The sequence below is a fragment of the Bufo gargarizans genome, chromosome 5 (genome assembly GCF_014858855.1).
Source record: "Bufo gargarizans isolate SCDJY-AF-19 chromosome 5, ASM1485885v1, whole genome shotgun sequence".
Taxonomy (NCBI): Eukaryota; Metazoa; Chordata; class Amphibia; order Anura; family Bufonidae; genus Bufo; species Bufo gargarizans.
In genome coordinates this window covers 79,281,823-79,302,945 of record NC_058084.1, presented here as the reverse complement: position 1 = coordinate 79,302,945, position 21,123 = coordinate 79,281,823, and the positions used below count along the sequence as shown (strand labels likewise).

Below are 21,123 nucleotides of genomic sequence, written 5' to 3'. Positions count from 1 at the left end.
GAGGTCACACCCACCCTGTGATTGGCAGACAGGTCACACCCACCCTGTGATTGGCAGGCAGAGGTCACACCCACGCTGTGATTATCAGGCAGAGGTCACACCCACCCTGTGATTATCAGGCAGAGGTCACACCCACCCTGTGATTATCAGGCAGAGGTCACACCCACCCTGTGATTGGCAGGCAGAGGGCACACCCACCCTGTGATTGGCAGGCAGAGGGCAAATCCACCCTGTGATTATCAGGCAGAGGTCACACCCACCCTGTGATTGGCAGGCAGAGGGCACACCAGCAATGTGATTGGCAGACAGAGGTCACACCCACCCTGTGATTGGCAGGCAGAGGTCACACCCGCCCTGTGATTGGCAGGCAGAGGTCACACCCACCCTGTGATTGGCAGGCAGAGGTCACACCCAAACTGTGATTGGCAGGCAGAGGGCACACCCGCCCTGTGATTGGCAGGCAGAGATCACGCCCGCCCTGTGATTGGCAGGCAGAGGTCACACCCGCCCTGTGATTGGCAGGCAGAGGTCACGCCCGCCCTGTGATTGGCAGGCAGAGGTCACACCCACCCTGTGATTGGCAGGCAGAGGTCCACCCGCCCTGTGATTGGCAGGCAGAGGTCACGCCCACCCTGTGATTGGCAGGCAGAGGTCACGCCCACCCTCTGATTGGAAGGCAGAGGTCACACCCACCCTGTGATTGGCAGGCAGAGGTCACGCCCACCCTGTGATTGGCAGGCAGAGGTCACACACGCCCTGTGATTGGCAGGCAGAGGTCACACACGCCCTGTAATTGGCAGGCAGAGGTCACGCCCACCCTGTGATTGGCAGGCAGAGGTCACACCCACGCTGTCATATACAGGTGTGTCATTAAGTCTCCATCTTGGGATCTGCAGAGAGGATTACACAGGGCTGGAGCCATGTCTGCGGCTGTGGGACCCATATCGCGACATCATGAGGCCGCAGCGACACATGGTAAAGGTGAGGATGCTCCTGGTTTGCTGGAGATACTTACATTACCTCATATACTTTATAAACTACAGAAAAGACCATGTATGACAGCCACCGGCACTGTGCAAGTTCTGCCCTATCGCGATATACCCCGGTTCTGCCCTATCGCGATATACCCCGGTGGTCCTGTCTGTCTGGTGAATGTACTTCCTGATATGGACCCTGAATGTAGCCGCTTCATGTAGAGCCGCAAGTGCAATGAAGTTCCGGCGTGCACTACTTTTCCTGTTCCAGCTGAGGTATTGCTGCGCGGAGGCGGACAGTTAGGTGCGTTATTGCCGTGGAAGTCTCCGGCGGCGCGGAGGAGATCGACGCCAGGTGAAAGGGGGCTGTAGACGGCTGTGGGGAGAAACATGACGGCTCTGCCCCTATTTACCTCAGATTACAATGATATCGCGATGGACAAGCTACACCGGGTTTCTTTGCCCCCTTTCCTGCTCCATCATAAGCAGTGTCTGTGAGGCTGTCACCCGGTGTCGCGGGGAGGGGGACACCCACCGATCTGACAGTGACCCCTTTCCATTTTTTGCAGTTGTTCCTTAGAAGTCACTTACACTATATGCCCTGGCAGTCACTGAATTTTTTCATATATTTTTTTTTTTTTTACTGTCATTTCTAATCCCCATAGGACACTTGAACATGTGATCTTCTGAGCGCTTGTCCCATAGACCACCATAGAATATTATTGCAGTCTATGGGATCCTGACAGGCTGCCCAAGGCCCAGACTGTCAGATGAGCCCCTATTTAACCCCGCAGATGCTGTGGTCGCAATAACAGCGGCACCTGAGGGGGTGAAACGCCGGCAGGGGCCTGCTATATCATACCTCCTGCACCCACCATCTATAGAGCAAGCTCAGTGTGTGATGCGTTTTTAACCGTGCGGTCAATGCGGTCAAAAAAAAGTCCAGCGTAAATGCGCACTATGGCCACCTGCACACGTTGTGGGCCACATGCGGTTTTTCGGCACAGATTCACCTGCTGAAAAAATACAGCATGAGCAAAGTGTATCCGATTACACAAATCTCATGTACGCTTTGCAGATTTTTTATTTTCCTTGCGGAAATTGACCCGTCGTACATATAAGTCCGCAGCATGACAATTATGTTTGTGGTTTTAGCTGCCGATTTCACCCTTTTCAATGAAAGGCTGAGATCTGCAGCAAAACCAGATCTAGTCCGCACCAAAAAGCGCAATTAGAAATGACAGATTTTGTGCAGAAATTGACATAATTCCGCACGGAGGTTCGTGTGGATCTTATGTGCGTTCACCCGCAGACGTGGCCTAAGGCTTCCTGCACATGTGTGTGGGCAAAAATGCAGAAGATCCGCACAAATTTCTGTCCGCACCTAAACCACTGGTGTGAACTTGATGCGGTTTTGCCACGCATTCTCACGCATTAATTCCAAGGGTGAAATCCGCACCAAAAATCGCAAACCTAATTGACACGCTGCGGATTTCTAAATCCACACAATTTCTGCACGGAAGAAAGAAGCAAATTGTACATGAGATTTGTCTGCTCTTATACACTTTGCAGGTTCTGTATGACGCTGCATATTTTTCCGCACGAGATTCTGCACGGAAAAACGTGCGAAATTCACAACGTGCGCAGGCAGTCTCAGGCCAAATTCACAGGAATGTATTCAGTCCAGGAAATGCACTCTCATGTCACCGCTGACGTGAACTCATAGTATTGTATTTATTTATGATGCTGGACGTTCCGGCCAGACCGCGGGTCTACTGAAGTGTACTGGCGGCTTTACGTAGAGCCGCGGTCAGGATCTCGCTGCATCGTAAATCGCTTTACGGTACGTTCGGTTGAGATGAGCTGCCGTCGGTCAGCGAGATGCAGCCCACACATGGGACGTGTTTCCCAGGCTGCTCACGTTCGTGGCCTCGACAGTGGCCCACATCTACTAAGATGAGTGCACCTAGGTGCTGCCTAAATTGAGCCAAAAATTGGCCCAATTTTGTGTATCTAGGTGTAGAGACTAGTATGGAAAGGAGCATGACTCGAAAGAATGGGCTGTGGCTTATCAGGAAAAGGGCGTGGACAAAGAGGCGCTGTTTTGCTCCGTATTTCTGTCATGAATTTACACTAGAAAAGCCTGAGCCCCTGTGATATCTCTGGTGCGGTCTAGGCAGTTTACTGTGTCTACAGGATTAGTAAATCTGCCCCAATGTGTGTAGAAGGGAGTAGCCTGTGACCTCATCGGTCTGGGGGGAGGATCACCCATAGGTGGGGGGGGGGAGCAGGCGAGTCAGCAGGGGGCGGCTGATGGTGGTAAGTTCTCTGTATTTCCAGACTGGGGTCACAGCGGACCTCGCTCACTGTAGAGGCGTCCTTCTAGATGGGCCTGTCTGGACATTGCCAGGTAAGGCTTTCATCTGCCTCTTTTTAGGTTTTATTCCTATTCTATTGTCGTCCCGCAGGTCTTGTTGGGAACTACAAATCCCAGCATGTCATCACATATGTGGATTGTAGCATTATGGCTCTTTGTGGTTATTTCTGTTGTAGCTTTTGACTCCTCTTTTTCCTGGATTTTCCCAGTTTAGTTCATTTCTCCTGGTCTTTTGCTGTGTCTGTGCGGCAGGGGTGTTTTATGTTCTTTCTGCGTGGTTATGGCCGAGCGAGCATGCTGCGATTCCATCAGCCGTTTTTCTGCTGAATTACCCTCCAAAGGCCCCAGGTCTCCGGTGCAGCACATTCCATGTCCATGTTAACCCCTTCATGTCGTGTAATATTAGAGGGGACCCGTCCGCTTTCCTGATATCTCTCGTCTATTATTCATGATATAGCAACGCTGGGGCACTTTGTACACTGATGTACACTGTTCACATTATCGTTTTTCATAAGCATTGGCTACACCTCAGGTCTCAAGGCAAAAAAATAATAAAGAATAATCATCTTTCGGGCACCTTTGGCCCCAAAATATGAAAAATTATAAGCCAAATTGCATTTTTTAGGTGCCAGTTTAAAAGTGCACATAACGCTAGACTGTCTGATACACAGGTAAGTACCATCATTTCTGCTGTGTGCCCATAGAGCTGCAGTTTACGTTTGGTTCCTTTTATGTCCGATACAGCGGTGCACTCCAGCTCCCCACATATGGCGGCATACTTGGCTATTAACCCCATAAGGATGTTTTTTATTTTTTTATTTCCATTTCTCCCTCTGAATTGTATAGAAGTGGAAGTTTTATACTATATTGGGACGCTAACAACTTTTTTTTTTTAAAGGAAGGTAGGCATCAACAAAAACTAGCAGTTTTGGCGTTGTTTTATGACTTTTTCTACGACATTCACCACGCAGGATACATAACACGAAAATTTAAGGGTACCTGCACATGACGCAGACCTGTGTGCAGAAAATCCGCATGAAATCCGCACCAAAATTGCACATGAATTCGTGCTATTTATCATGGTTTTCGCTCATTTTTTGCGTTTTTTTTGGTGTATTTTTTGGTGCACATTTTCTGTTTAACAACCCCATTGAAATCTACGGGGGAACCCCACCCTCCATACGATGCAGAATCGCACAAACAATGAAGACGGAGCCTTTCTGTGCTGGTCTTGATATCCCCGTCCCTATTGGAGTATGCACCACATTGATGACAAGGCGTAGGTCTCATGATAAATTAGACGCATCCTCCGGCGGTCCGCGCGCCTAACCAGAAATCTATCGGAGCTCAGAGCGAACATAGATTTCTGGCTCACTTAGGCTTCATGCACACGACCGTTGTGTTTTGCGGTCCGCAAAACACGGATGGCGTCCGTGTGCGGTCCGCAATTTGCGGAACGGCACGGACGGCCATTAATATAACTGCCTATTGTCCGCAAAATGCAGACAAGAATAGGACAGGTTATATATATTTTTTTGCGGACCACAGAACAGAGCAACGGATGCGGACAGCACACGGAGTGCTGTCCGCATCTTTTGCGGCCCCCATTGAAGTGAATGGGTCGGTCCGCATCCGAGCCGCCAAAACTGTGTCTCGAATGCGGACCAAAACAACGGCCATGTGCCTGAGGCCTTACTCTGCATTTTTCACGCAGCCCTGGCCCCATAGAAGTAAATAGGGCTTCAGTGAAAAAACGCATTGCATCCGGAAGCAGGTGCAGATGCGCTGCTTTTTTCACTGATGGTTGCTAAGATGTTGTTTGTAAACCTTTCAGTTTTTTTGTCACGCACGTGAAAAACACATTAAAACGCAATGCACTCGCGTGGAAAAAACAACAACTGAACGCAGTCGCAGACAAAACTGACTGAACTTGCTTGCAAAATGGTGCGAGTTTCCCTGAATGCATCCAGACCCAATCCGTCACGTCTGTGTGAAAGGGACCTAAGGGCTAGTTCACACAACTGATTTTAAAAAACAGGCTTAAAAAAAATCTGCGTGGAATCTGTGTGTTTTAGCGTTTTTTGACACATTTTTGATGTGTGTTTTTTTTTTTTTTTTAAGCATCAGAATTTTCAGCTTTAGGTTTTTCAAGCAGATCTGCTCCAAAAAATGCGCGGAAATGCACAAAAAAAACGCATGGACTGACATGGAACAGTTTTTTTTTCTGCTTCCTATTTATTTTAATGGGAGATTCAGCGCAGATTCAGGGCACACTGCGTAAACACGTGTAAAAAAGAAGTGCCGCTTCATCATTGAAATGAATGGGAGGCTGTTTTGAGGCATTTTTTGGAGCTGATTTTGAGGCAGAAAGACTGGCCCTAATAGTTTGGTTGTTACAGATATGGCGTTTTGAATTTTTAAATTTTTTTAGGGGACTTGAACATGTTGAGACCTAATAGATGCGCTAAGATGGCAGATCTAGGGGCAACTGGTAGGTAGGTGCCACTTTTAGGGAACGACTACATGGCAGCTTTGGGCAAAAAAAGGTGTTGTGCCCAGGCATCGCAGTGTAGCAGGGCAGCCATAGAAATGAATGAGGTTGCCCCCTGACTCGCACGTTTTCCATGAACCATCCCCAGAATCGCAAAAAAAAATCCAGCACTGCTGTATTCTTTGAGATTCTGGGGTTGCGGTGGTGGCAGACGTGCAATTCATGCTGCGACCCTATTAATTTACATGGCTGCCCTGCCATATGTGCACGGTGCCGAGCAAAAGCATGGCAGGAGCACCCCGTAGCTTCTGTGCTTGTCCTCCCGTAGCTGTCGTTACCTGCTATGATTCCCACGTTGCATTGTTTTTTGCATTGAGTAAAACCATCCCCTGAACTGACTTCTCTATGATATCGTTGTCCTAGGTGGTCAGCTGCTGCTGAGCAGTGAAATGGAAGTCAGAAGACTAATCCGTAAACCACTCCAGCCAGCAAGGCCTATCCGTCGCTGTGTACCTGACAACGGTGAGTGCATCCACGTCATAAAACAGAAGGGTCCAAAGAGCACCATTAAAGGGGTATTCCGGTTATAGAACGTTATCCCCTGTCCTGCGTAACTATTAGATTGGTGGGTGTCTTACTGCTTTTGACCCCCAAGATCATGAGAACGGGGGCCAAGTACCTTGTGGAGCCCCCCCCTGAAAAGGACAGAGTAGCTGGTTGGAAAAGTACGCCATTCATTTCTATCTACAGCTTCCATAGAAATGGAGCGGCGCCGTGCTTTTCCAAGCAGTTTCACTAGTTCTAGGGCCCCAGTTCTCGTGTTGGTGGAGGTCACAGTTGTAGGCCCGCCACCGATCTGTTTTCCCCTCCTGTGGATAGGGGATAACTTTCTATAACCAGAATACCCCTTTAAGATAATATGCAATTACGGAGGTAGTCATGGTGACGGAAGCCCCATACCTTCACTGGTAGAGACTGTGCTGACCATTAATATTAGACATGAGTGCTCTGGAGGGGCATCAGTCACCAGCGTTTACCCACCCTCTGAACATTGCAGCTGTATGACGGGTGCTGGGTCTCCATGATCAGGTGGTTATGGATATATCATATTCGTTACATGATTAAAATACTTTCAGTGATGTCTTTACAGGAGCTGTATTAATGGTTAACCTCCAAGCCAGGTTCTCTGATCACTGCAGAGACAGCGTTAAGGATCGCTGTAATTTGGTAAGATGCACCGCTATCTGTCAGAGCTCGGCGTAGCCGTAATGTTGTGTATTCTTCATCTCCGTATCTGGGAAAATAACTGCTGCCATTCACACTGCTGTGATTTCTCGTTCAATCAGATGTGACTGCTGAGGCTAGTGATTGGCCGCAGCAGTCACAGAACCAGACCACTGCGGAAAACGGAGTAGGCTGTGGTGCAGGCACGGTGGGACATGAACAGGTGTGTGTGTGTTTTTTTTTTTTTTTTTTTTTTTTATGGGACACAGGTTAGGATTAGGGATGAGCAAATCGACTTCCGATGAAACATCCGAAGTCGATTCGCAAAAAACTTCATTAGAATACTGTATGGAGCGAGCGCTCTGTGTAGTATTAGAATGTATTGGCTCCTATGAGCCGAAGTTATTACTTTGCGAAGTCTTGCGGGACTTCGGGTAATAACTTCAGAAATAAATTTCTAGTGTAAAGAACTTTTTACCGAACTCAGGTTCAGTTCCAAGATACAGTGAAAAATGGTCGCCTGGTGGCTGTTACCTCCCAACTTTTGTGGGACAATATGTGCAGCAATTTTTTCATACTAGGCCACGCCTCTAACTCCGCCTAAAGCATAACTATACACACCCGCTCCCCGTAATGCCCCCACATAGTAATTATTCCTGCTTTGTGTCAGCACACAGTAGTAATGCCTACACTGTTCCTTCTTCACAGAAGTAATGTTCACATGTGCACCCATGACAATAGTTATGCCCCTCACTGTAGTTATGCCCAGATGTGCCTCCTTCACAGTAGCCATGCCCAGATATCTTCCCCTTTCACAGTAGTTATGCCCAGATATGTGCCCCCTCAGTTATTATGCCGATTATGTGCCCCTTCACAGTAGCTATGCTCAGATACAGCCAGGTCCATAAATATTGGGACATTGACACAATTCTAACATTTTTGGCTCTATACACCACCACAATGGATTTGAAATGAAACGGACAAGATCTGCTTTAACTGCAGACTGTCAGCTTTAATTTAAGGGTATTTACATCCAAATCAGGTGAACGGTGTAGGAATTACAACAGTTTGCATATGTGCCTCCCACTTGTTAAGGAACTAAAAGTAATGGGTTCTCAGCTGTTCCGTGGCCAGGTGTGTGTTATTCCCTCATTATCCCAATTACAATGAGCAGATAAAAGGTCCAGAGTTCATTTCAAGTGTGCTATTTGCATTTGGAATCTGTTGCTGTCAACTCTCAAGATGAGATCCAAAGAGCTGTTACTATCAGTGAAGCAAGCCATCATTAGGCTGAAAAAACAAAACAAACCCATCAGAGAGATGGCAAAAACATTAGGCGTGGCCAAAACAACTGTTTGGAACATTCTTAAAAAGAAGGAACGCACCAGTGAGCTCAGCAACACCAAAAGACCTGGAAGACCACGGAAAACAACTGTGGTGGATGACCGAAGAATTCTTTCCCAGGTGAAGAAAACACCCTTTACAACAGTTGACCAGATCCAGAACACTCTCCAGGAGGTAGGTGTATGTGTGTGAAAGTCAACAATTAAGAGAAGACTTCACCAGAGTGAATACAGAGGGTTCACCACAAGATGTAGACCATTGGTGAGCCTCAAAAACAGGAAGGCCAGATTAGAGTTTGCCAAACGACCTCTAAAAAAGCCTTCACAGTTCTGGAACAACATCCTATGGACAGATGAGACCAAGATCAACTTGTATCAGAGTTATGGGAAGGGAAGAGTATGGAGAAGGAAAGGAACTGCTCATGATCCTAAGCATACCACCTCATCAGTGAAGCATGGTGGTGGTGGTGTCATGGCGTGGGCATGTATGGCTGCCAATGGAACTGGTTCTCTTGTATTTATTGATGATGTGACTGGTGACAAAAGCAGCAGGATGACTTCTGAAGTGTTTCGGGCAATATTATCTGCTCATATTCAGCCAAATGCTTCAGAACTCAATGGACGGCGCTTCACAGTGCAGATGGACAATGACCCAAAGCATACTGCAAAAGCAACCAAAGAGTTTTTTAACCGCCTCCCGACCGCAATCTGTATATATACGTGATAGCTGCACATACCCCGTGCAGCTACCACGTATATAAACGTCAAACCAGCTCTTTAATCCAAGCGCTGCAAAGCGCTTGGAATAAAGCTTCTGCCCCTGCCCTGTATGCTGCAGCATACAGTGCAGTAATGCCGGCAAGGGACCAATCAGAGTGGCCCCTTGCCGGCAATCAATCCGATTGGTTAGTCTGCACAATCGGATCGCGGCAGTGAAAAAAATGCCGGTTTCAGGCTCTGATCTACGCTGATCTGAAATCACATGGAGTCCTCGTTTCCCCCCCCCCCCCCCCCAATCTGTGTCCACCCCAATCTGTGCCCCCCCAATCTGTGCCCCTGAAGCTGTCTGCACTGTGCACTGCATATTGAATCAGCCTGCCCAGTGCACTGATGCACCCGCCCCCTCCCTGCCCCATGCATTCAGTGACACCCACCTCCCTTTCCAGCGCTGCCCCCGATACGGTTTGGTCCCCCTGCTGTGTTTGATGGCGGCGGCTCCATTCCTGAGCCGCCGCCATTATCAGAGTGTTAGCTCTATGCTGACACTCTGCTGTAACCCCATAGATGCCGCGGCAGCAGCATCCATGGGGTTAATAGAGGGAGGGGGCTCCCTCTCTCCACCATCGGGGCTGCTGCGCTGCAATGGCTGCCCCAATGGTTGCCATGGCAACTGGACGCTTTGCAAAAGCGTCCGCTGTTGCCACCTACAGGGCATCTGATTGTATTACACTTTGCAATGCAAGAGCATTGCAAAGTATAGTACAGCCATCAGCCCCACTGGATCTTCATGATCCAAGAGGGACTTGATGAAAAAAATAAAAATAAATGTGAAAAAATAAATAAATTGCCTTTTCCTATGAAAAATAAAAAAACTACACATATTGGGTATCACCGCGTCCGTAACGACCGTCTCTATAAAGATATCATATGATGGACCCCGTCCGATAAACACCATAAAAAATTTTTTTTTCCACAATAATGCCTCTTGTACATCGTCTTATCTTTTGGCAGACACCTATGTCATTTCCCGTCAAAAAATTACTTGCTGGTTGAATAAAAGTAACCAAGTCAAAATTTGCCAGGGGTATGAATAATTATCGACAGCACTGTTTGTATGTGTGTATGTATGTATATATATATTATATACATTACTATGTCAATTATCAATAATGTAATCAAGTCTAATACATTTCCAGTTTTATCCAATTTCCAAAAAATACACCAACATACTTTAAAAAATCGTAAACAAAAGATCCTGGACTACAAGGACCTCAACCTTCAGTGAGGGATACTACGGCATCCCGTACTCCATGATGCGAATGCGCCAGCTTCTGCCGCGTGTTACTCACTTCCTGGTTCCCAGGTCTGAAATCAGCAAGACATCCTGCTGACCACACTGGTCTTTCAAGCTGACAAGAAGTCCCAACTCCTAGGAAACCTAATGTCCACAATGCACCAACTGGATAATGCGCCTGCACTGCATCCATCCTAGACTTAGGCTAGGTCTACACGACGACATTTGTCGCGCGACATTTTGTTGCACCAATGTCACGCGACAATTTTTATAATGGCAGTCTATGGTGTCGCACTGCAACATGCGACATGCTGTGACTGCGACAGTCGCAGAAAATCCATTCAAGATGGATTTTTCTGCGACTGTCGCAGTCGCAACATGTCGCATGTTGCAGTGCGACACCATAGACTGCCATTATAAAAATTGTCGCGCGACATTGGTGCGCGACTTTTTGTCGCACGACAAATGTCGTCGTGTAGACCTAGCCTTAAAGTCATAGGCCTCTTTCAAACGGGCGTTGCGGGAACATGCACAATTTTTACCTGCGAGTGCAAAACAATGTAATGCGTTTTGCACTCGCATGAGAAAAATCACGCATGTTTGGTACCCAAACCCGAACTTCTTCACAGAAGTTCGGGCTTGGGATTGGTGTTCTGTAAATTGTATTATTTTCCCTTATAACATGGTTATAAGGGAAAATAATAGCATTCTGAATACAGAATGCATAGTAAAATAGCGCTGGAGGGGTTAAAAAATGTTTATTTATTTTTTTAACTCACCTTAGTCCACTTGATCTCGCAGCCGGCATCTCCTTCTGTCTTCATCTTAGCTGTGTGCAGTAACAGGACCTGTGGTGACGTCACTCCGGTCATCACATGATCTTTTACCATGGTGATGGATCATGTGATGACCGGAGTGACGTCACCACAGGTCCTGTTCCTCCACACAGCTAAGATGAAGACAGAAGGAGATGCCGGCTTCGCGATCAAGTGGACTAAGGTGAGTTAAAATTTATTATTTTTTTAACCCCTCCAGCGCTATTTTACTATGCATTCTGTATTCAGAATGCTATTATTTTCCCTTATAACCATGTTATAAGGGAAAATAATAATGATCGGGTCTCCATTCTATGGGGCCTGCGTTACGTGAAAAACGCACAAAGTAGAGCATGTTGCGATTTTCACGCAACGCAAAAAGTGATGCGTGAAAATCACTGCTCATGTGAACAGCCCCATAGAAATGAATGGGTCGGGATTCAGTGCGGGTGCAATGCGTTCAACTCGCTCATCGCATCCACGCGGAGTACTCGCCCGTGTGAAAGGGGCCATGCAGTCCATCTACCCAGTCATACAATATTAACCATTCACGCACAGGTGAACGAGAAATAACAGACCTTCATACTGTCCCATAACGGGGACACACTCCAATGGTCTTCCTCAAATCTGCATATACCGGTACTTCAATTATGCTTATACCAACCAGCCACTCCCTCCAGCAACTGGTGGGGAACTGCTAGTATGAACAGCACCCAAATATGCCACTGCACATACATATCAATGCACTGCCCCCACATCTACCCAAGATTTCTATCAAGGTGCTTTTAATGTGGACCAAAAATAAAATTACATGTTTTATTGCGCCCATGAAGAAACCAGTCACATCCTAGTCGCTCACAATCAGAAAGAGGTCCCACAGTCCTAATTTAGGAACCAAATATGATTTTCCACCTATAAATATATAGAAAAATAGAATAAAAACATTCATTATGTCCAACCAAAAGGTTGGGTCCTCAACTCCGCTAAAAGAATATACAGTATATATATATATATATATATAGTGATAGATGCATAATACGCGGCAGGAGCTGGCACATCTTTTGTATACAATGTTTTAAGGTAAGTTGATGTATTTTTCGGAATTTGAGTAACACTTGAAATGCACTATGCCGTATATTGGACTTGATTGCATAGTTGTAGCACTGACCTCATGATGCAGGTGTGTGTGTGTGTGTGTGTGTATATAAGTGTTGGCATTGTCATCTCGTGCCTAAAAAGATGCAGCAACGTTTCAAATCCAACTGAATGTTTAGTGAATAAAGTTACATTTTGCTGCTAATGGCAGAAAAACTTTTCCCCTTCATTTTAAGGCTCTTTCAGACGAATGTAAGGGCTGTGTGCCCGTGCTGCAGACCGCAGTTGACTTGAATAGATCCGCGATCCACAAAAGAGAAGACTTGTCCTATGTATGTCAGAGGCATGGACACTAAAACCCATGGAAGTGCTTTGTAGTGGGCTTCTGATCCGTGCCTCCATCCTGCAAAAAATAGAACATGTCCTATCTTATAGTTGTATTTTGTGGATCGCAGACCCATTCAAGTCAGTGGGAAGGGCACGGAGCCCTTACGGTCGTGTGAATGGGGCCTTACCAGATGTCACCTGCTAATCCAGTGACGCTGTACTGTTGTCACATTTGTAATGTCACTCACTGATTTCTCTTCTAATTTAGTGGTGCTCCATTGAAAAATTACATGTTTTGGAGGATCCGGTAACTGAAAAACTTTCAGGAAAACCAGCAGTAAATAATAAAAAAGGTAAATGGCAAATCCATGTATTTTGGACTAAAGATAATTTTTTCGATTGGTCTTTATTTAAAAAATCCACTTTCCCAGTATAACGGTGTAATCTGTGTAAATGCAGAGCAGCAGGGTTCTGTGTTTACAGTGAATCTCGTCATCTGATGGCTCATGTGAATCCCTTATCTGTGATCTCTTGACCCTCATAAACACTTATTTAAGCCATTTTCTTATCAGTGTGACAAGCTTGAGCTGTTGTGAGTATTCATGAGCTGCCGAGAGTTCATATACCAGGACTACAGACTGAGCAGGCAGCTCTGCTGGATGACCAGACTGCAGATAGAAACAGACAGACGGCAGGTGCACGCTCAGTTAACCCCTGTAGTACAAGAACTGCTGGAAAATGTATTAATAAAGACCAACTGAAATTTTTTTTTAGCACAGAACGAGCAGAATGCAAAAAAATTTTTTAAAATTGCTCTCACGGGTGTCCATAGCTTCTAAGGGGTTAATACGGGGATGTGCATTCAATATGTGTGATATACATATGTTTGTGCGTAAAGCCTAAAATGTGAAAACCCTTTTGGTATCCTATGATCTCGGATTTTAAGCATCTTTGGCACTGTGGGTCATTTGGTAATCTACGATGCATCAGTTCAGGAGCGATGATGGTTGTGTCCTCGATCCACGACTGGTTTCAGCTCCTCTTACGTCCTTCTGTGTGCAGATAGGATTACCTATTCCAGAGACTTCCTGATGCAGCTATCAAACGTGTCTGTGAGCAAACAGAAGCCAAAGTACTTACCGGATCTCCCCATTACTCTTCATCATCCGGTAGGTTCTAGCCATATGTACTAATCACTACTTCTTATTCTGAGTCTGGAGAAGTGTTGGCAAAATGGTCAGTGGCAGACCTCCTCTGCCAAGATTTGAATGAAGTCTGTCTCTCCTTCTAAATTAGGTTGCCAGTCCTAATTATGATCATATTTGTGACCAGCATGTCCTGCCCCTGTAAGCCCGCCATCTTCATAGTTGGTGATGTTATTGACAACTGTCTGGCTACATGAACAGATCTTCCTGTGTAGGTTGCTGCTGTAATGCCAGGTGTACCATCAGGGGCAGGCTGGGAACTTAAACTGATGGAAGGCAGCGCCAGAGATACCATATTGTGGCACATTATACCACCCCAACAGAGCCAAATACTACAGTCCATCGCAAAATACTGCCAGCAGCACAAAAAACATCCCCAACAACTTCCACTGACCGGCCATAAGGAAAGTCCAGGCGGCCCCCTGGGCATCGGCCCATCGGGACATTTCCCTGTAAGTCTATGGCCAATCCGCCCCTGGGTACCATGCCTCCCCAATCATTGCTTAGCCAATGCCAGTTTTCAGCTCCAGACAGCTGTGTGATAGATTTCTGGAGAAAATCTCATGGGGGAATTGAGAGACTACTGACGTCTAGTACTCAATACCAGCACGAGCTTATCCTGTGCAGATGTAAAGTGGTTGGTTGATGTCACTCAGCATCATCTACCCCCTGCACTGTAGAACTAGAGATCTACATCTGTTTCTGAAAATAATAATTCTTGCTATTCCCTGACAACAAGCATAGTTCTTGCAAAACTGGGATATTAAGTGTTTCTACAAAGCTTGGTTATGTTTCCGATTTTTATTTTTTAACTTAAAACCGGAAAAACGGCATTCAAATGAATTTCACCAAGCAGACAGCAGATGGCGCTAAAATGCCATGAATAGAAAACATGTAAACTGATAGACGTGATGCTGCTGTCCATAGGGAGATGCTTACACATAAAACTATCTGAATTTGGTATCGCTGTAATCATACCGACCCATGCCTGTGGCATGCTAGTTATGCTGCACAGTGAATGTCATAAATTTAAAGTGCAAAAGACGATGGCGTAATAGCTTGTTTCTTTCCCTTACCACAGGCCAAAAATGAATCGATAGATAATATGTACTCCAAAAAGATGTTACTAAAAACTACAATTTGTCCTGCCAAAAACAAGCCCCTATACGGCAACATCGACAGAAAAATTAAAAAGTTGTCACCAGATAAAATTCCCACTGAACCAGTGAATTAATAAACCATTCATCAAATCTCCAGCAACAGTGGTCAGGGGTCTTCCGAGGATAGGTCACGAATATCAGTTTGGGGGGGGTTCGACGCCCAACACACCGGACGATCAGCTGGTTGAAGAGAAGGCCGCATGCTGTGTCAGCCCTGCCATCTCTTCATTGTTCACCTGCTTGTTGTCGATATCGCAGTGGTGAGCAGGTGTGCACAAGACGTCCCATTCACTTCAGTGGGATGGCTCCTTCCTATACAATATTCAACAATTGTGTCTGAGATGCCGCCTTGTGCTATATCACACCTGACATGTTGTGGACAGTCTCACAAGGGCCAGCTAATGTGTGTGTGTGTGTGTGTGGTGTTGGAGTGTGGGAGAAAGCTGGAAACCCAAAAGCAAACATGGGGAGAACATATAATTTGAACCCATCACAGTTAAGAAAAGCAAACTATCTAAACCAGCTAACCCACGTTTTCTCAGTCGAGTTTGGTTCATTCCATGTTAGACTTCTTGTAAAGATTTTGGAAATGTAAGGTTTACAGTACGCGGCTACTCTTCTGTTTTAGGCCTCATGCACACAACCATATTTTACATTTGTGTGCTGTCCGCTTTTTTGAGGAACGCACACTGACCCATTAATTTCTAAAGGGCCATGCAAAGATATGTATTTTTTGCGGATCCGTGTGGCCATCCTTCTTCAAATTATAGAATATGTCCTATTCTCGTCTGTATTGCAGCGGAGAATAGCCCTTTCTAATGGAAGTGAGAAAAAGACGGAATGCACAGGTAGGTATCCTTTGTTTCTGCATGAAAATATGAACACGTCTGTGTGCATGAAGACATAAAGAGCACGTGCCAGCAATATAAACCCTGATAAACCAGGCATTCTGCCTATTAGGGTTGATCATGCCGGGTTAAATGAACCCTCTGTACTTGAAGTGGCCCCTGTTGTATAGAATTATGGTTTTTGTTGCATATGCAAATGCAGTGTTCAGAGCACCGACGGGCGAACATAGCCCTACGTGCACCACTGACATTCCCTATTAGTCACTCTTGCCCCCGAGTGACAGGGACAGGCACAGATTTTCTACCTAACTCTGTAATTCTACACATGCTGATGGGAAGACCTGCTAAGACCTGAACTGCGCATGCACCAATTCAACATTCACTGGTTTGTGTGAAATTACAGGGTCGGACAGGAGAACAGTGAGGGTGCCTGGTCCTGCCATTCATGGGGTGGCGAGTGTGGCAAAAGGCAGTGGTGAGGTGGTGCTTCGGGGGGCTAGACCCACCCATTGGTGCTCCAAACACCCTATTGGCATATGCAGCACAGTGCAGATTTCTCTAACAGTGCCACTGATTTTGAATAGAAAAGGATTGTTTAACTCAGTATGATCAACCGTAACAGAGGGTATGCCTGGTTTAATAGGGTTTATCATCCTGGCGGATTCTCTTTATTGGCTTATTCCCATCTTGGACACAGAATATGTCAAAGATGTCGTCTAATAAATGTGGCTCCCACCCTATCCAAGCTGGTGAGATGCTTGGTGAAGGAGAATGAATGGAGAAGTAATCGTCTCTTTCCATTGAATTCTGATTTAGTCACGGTTCAGCTCTTTTCCTGATCTCCATAGACGTGAATGTAGAGCACATGGCCACCTCTGAATTTATTCTCCACGTATGTGCAGTGGCCATCTTAAAGGATTTGTGTCATCTCAGGCATTGCGATTAGCCCCCAATGTCTGATCTAAAACAAAGCCCGCAAAGAGAAGGAGAGCGGACCACGCATGTGCAGCCACCCTCATTTCATTTCTTTGCAAGCTCCGTTCTAGAGATAGATGCAGGCACTAGAGGTGGGACCTGCACCCATGGGCGGGCTGGGAACTTAAAGTGGCCCTGGAAAAAAACCTACTAGTGGCCCCATGTTGTAGGCGGGTCTAAATTGAGAGATTGCGGGGCAACACAAGTAGGCAGAGACCACAGAAGTTGGCGGTGTCAGCAATACTGTAGTGTAGCACAAAACATTGCCCAAGCAGAACCAAATGGCACAGTGGCGCACAAAATACTGCCGCCTTCACCACAGTATTCAACTGTATCATCGTCCTGAGTATGGTGATACCATTGAGTTCAGGGGGTACCTGCGACCATTGGCCAGGTTTATAAGTACCTGATGCTCCTAGCATTTATTAATGCATAGAACATCAGATCATTATGTACGCTTCTGTGAAGAGGGATCGGGTGGCTCACTGGGCATCAGCCCACCGGGTAATTTCCCTATAGGGTCTATGGCCAGTCTGCCCATGCAAGCACCTATTAGACATTGTGGGCATATCCTGGAGATATGCCCTCAATTTATGAGATGACATAACCCATTTAAGATGGCCATACATGTTAGAGTATGGGGCCTCCTGACTTTCCACCAATAGCAGAATAAAGGGAGATAACGATCAGGCATGTTGGGTTTCAACTGCCCGGTCCTGTTGTTCTCAGACATTACCAGCTGTTAGTGCCTTGTCCCCCTCTTTACATTTACTGCATATTTATGCTCAGCTGAATTTTAGAATTGGGAGAACTGGGAGAGACAGTTGGCCGATGGGTATTTTATGTGTATGCCCAGCTTTACCAAGTGAGACGAGGGTCTCGAGATAGGTGGGACCTGCATCTGTCACATATTTCTGGCATACACGTCTCAGATGAGAATACCCCTTTAAAGGGCAGGATCACAAGCTGTGTACATTGCTCTTGTCCGAAGAACTGCATACACAAACCTAACAGTGTGAACAATCACGTCCTCAGTCTAGATCCTCCGAGATCTGATTTAATCCGGTGATCCACAAGTTGAGATGTGGTGTACACTTCAGGTGCTTGGGCTAAAGGGTTCTGCTTGTTAAAAATGAACTCTCCTTTAAATGTGAGCCTTTGCTGTGTCCTTCCTAGATCTCCAGCCTGCACTGTGCCCTGGACCCCTTCGTGTCAGCTCACATGATGAACACGCATCCCACTGCATGACTAGACCATCGATGCTGACACCTCGCCGAGGATGAGGCAGATTTTTTTTTTTTTCCCTATATGACCGGTCACTTCACTTCACCAGATTTCCCTAAAAAAGTGTGAATTCTGTCATTATTGTATCTTTGGGAAACCTGTCTTTGTTACTGTGAGTTTGACATAATTTAGTTGTTTTTTTTTGTATAAAGTTTATGTTAATATTTAATAGACACAACTGCTTTGTGTGATTGTTGTATATGTTATTTTGTTTGTTTTCTATGCGACCTTTAAAGTTTGTTGAATATTCTGTACGTTAGCCCTGCACTGACGCCATGATCATTTATTTAAAAAAATCTTTTATATAATATACAAAAATAAGGGATCATTTCTTTTGGTTTTCTCAATGGGCTGCTTTAAATCCTTTTAAAGGTGCGTTCACACGTGGTTTTGTAGTAGAGTTTTTCTGCACCAGTTTTTTAGTGCATTTTTTTGAGATATAAAGTCCAGCTCCAGATGTTAGCTGAAAATCTGAAACGTGGGAGACACAAGTGTTTTTAGCTACTGCCGTTTTTGTTAATTAGGTGGCGTTTTATTCTTTCTGGTTTCTTTAAAAAAAATAGCCCAGCCCCTGCCACTCCTCAATGTCTAGGGAAGCGTAAAAACAAACCAAAAACTGACGGGTGTGGGCCTTAACTTAGCTGCATTGGAACTTAAAAAGTCACAAGAGACTGTGACTTTTTAAAACAAAAAACTGATGGAGGGAGTCATAATAAATGACCCCTACTGTGTGCAAAAAAACTGCAAAACCGCTGGTGGCAAAAAAGCACTTATTCTGGTGTGTTTTTTTTTTTCCACAGGTAGAAAAATGCCAGAACCAAATTTATGTGTGTAAAGCCCCTCGGTAGGGAATATTCACACGTTGCAGATCACATGAAGAGTTGTTTTGGGGACAAGCACATGGATTCAGATGAATGGGAAACATGCAGAAATTTTTGCAACAGAATCTGCCACATGTGAATTCACTCTTATATATAAAGTACGCGGTTGTAGGTTTTCAGAGCTCGATTTATTTTTATTTTTTTAAACCATTCATATAGTGCAGAAAAAGATCAGTTTCTTTTTAGAGCATGTTGCGCACCTCAGTTTTCACGTAGTCTGTATGCAGACGATCATTGTAAGAATCTCCTGTGTAAGCAATATGTGATTTCTCTGGCTGCTCGGTGCATCTGTCACTCAAGAGACAGGTCGGGTGGTATCATGATGCTAGGCAGTACATCTGGCTAGCCTGTCCGTTCAGCAGCGTGGAGCGGAGTATGCTGATCTTGTTGGTGATTCAGTTAACTGTGTGCTTGTACCAGTGACGATCGAGCTGTATGTGATGAGGACAGTGCCTGATGCGAGGAAGAGGCAAGTCTCGTGATGATCTGGTCAAATACTTTCCTGCAAAATAGCAGCAAGCGGGGTTCCTCCACATTATGGCCGTTTGTTGTTGGCACTTTTGACACTTTTTTTGTTTTTGTTTTTATTTTTCCAGTATAATAAGTAGTTTGTATCTTTTTGAAAATAACTATTGTGTGAAAATTATCACTTTTCTGCACTACAGCAGCAAATAAAGGTTTCTGGAAACACTTTTGTAGCCTTCAATGAGTGTTACTGTTGCAACCCACGATTTGGTTTTTGCAGTGGTGAAACTTTATCAAAATGGCACCTGTCACTCTGTTTGGTGCCCCCAAAACCATCAGCATGTTGCTATGCAGCCATTTCAGCAATAGGTACTAAGAGAACTTATAAATTATCCAAGATGAGTTCAGCTGTATGAGGTGCATAGGTGAGGCCTCATGCACCCAACTGTGTTATCGTCTGCATCTAATACGCATTTTTTTCTGGATTGGATGTGGACCCGTTCCCTGCAAAAAAGACAGAACATGTCCTATGCATGTCCGTTTTGGTGGACAAGGATAGGACTTTTGTTCAGGACGCGTATTTTGCAGATCTGCGATTTGCGGACGACAAAGCGGATACAGTCCTGTGCATAAGGTCTGAAGCCAAGGACAGTACACGCATGCGCGGTGAGTTGATGATTGCTGTCCTTGACTTCCTCTGTGGAATACCCATGTGCCCAATGCTGCTGGACTCGTCTTTGGTTATTTAAAAGTTATTTTACCTCCTTAGGATGCATTCAGACAACTGTATGTGTTTTGCGTTCTGCAAATTGCAGATCCGCAAACCACAGATACCGGCCGTGTGCATTTCGCATTTTGCGTGCCGGCACTATAATGGCTGGCGATTGCGGACAAGAATAGGACATGCTTTATCTTTTTTGCGGGCCCACGGAATGGAACTATGGATGCGGACAGCACACCGTGTGCTGTCCGCATCTTTTGAGGCCCCATTGAAATGAATGGGTCCGCACCCGTTCTGCAAAATTGCGGAACGGATGTGGACCTATTCATATGGTCGTGTGAATGAGCCCTAATGCTGAAACCGCTGGCTTTGACATGGGCACGTTTAGAACTCCAAACCCCTCTGACAGCTCTCAGGTAAGTTGTGATGCAGCAAGCTCTATAGTGGCTCCCTCATCAGGCTGTACATGTAAATAGACCATGCCGCAGGGGCCATGTGTAGTGGTGTTGTGCCTGCGCACACACTGCCTTCTTCCTACAGCGCAGGAAACTACCGCTCAGTTGTTTGTGTCATTACAGAGGTGTGCTAGTGTAACGGGGTATATCTGAATGCATGAAAAACCGTCCAATCTGCACAGGTGTCTGTCGCCTGTTATACACCATGCAGGACAAGGGTCAATTTGATGATTATTGGAAGCGATGCCCATTTTGTTAGCAAATCTTCAAACGTCCGTCTTGTCCTGAATGTTTTTGTTTGTGGTGAAAAACGAGATATTCCATTTTTTTTTTTTTTTTTTCTTAAGTGATAAACCACCTGTCAGTCTTAAGGGGGTTGAGCCAGGAACTACATTCTACATATTTCAAACCAGCGCCTGGATCGGAATACTTTTGTAATTGCATGTAATAAAAAAATTTGGATAGCCAC

General features: G+C 45.6%; 1 protein-coding gene across 2 annotated transcripts; it reads left to right on the top strand.

Moving 5' to 3' along the window:
- The first annotated feature begins 3,277 nt into the window (after positions 1–3,277).
- On the top strand, positions 3,278–19,715 carry C5H8orf88 (chromosome 5 C8orf88 homolog). 2 transcript variants are annotated; one of them, XM_044295443.1, is made up of 7 exons: positions 3,278–3,384; positions 6,266–6,364; positions 6,993–7,069; positions 12,929–13,013; positions 13,723–13,829; positions 15,825–15,873; positions 18,025–19,715. In XM_044295443.1, exons 1-7 carry the CDS (start codon positions 3,288–3,290, stop codon positions 18,129–18,131), a joined length of 621 nt encoding a protein of 206 aa, XP_044151378.1. In that variant the 5' UTR covers positions 3,278–3,287; the 3' UTR covers positions 18,132–19,715. The 2 variants fall into 2 exon arrangements, with proteins under 2 accessions (XP_044151378.1, XP_044151379.1); XM_044295444.1 differs by lacking the exon at positions 15,825–15,873 and having other exon boundaries at positions 18,025–18,145.
- Positions 19,716–21,123: the final 1,408 nt, after the last annotated feature.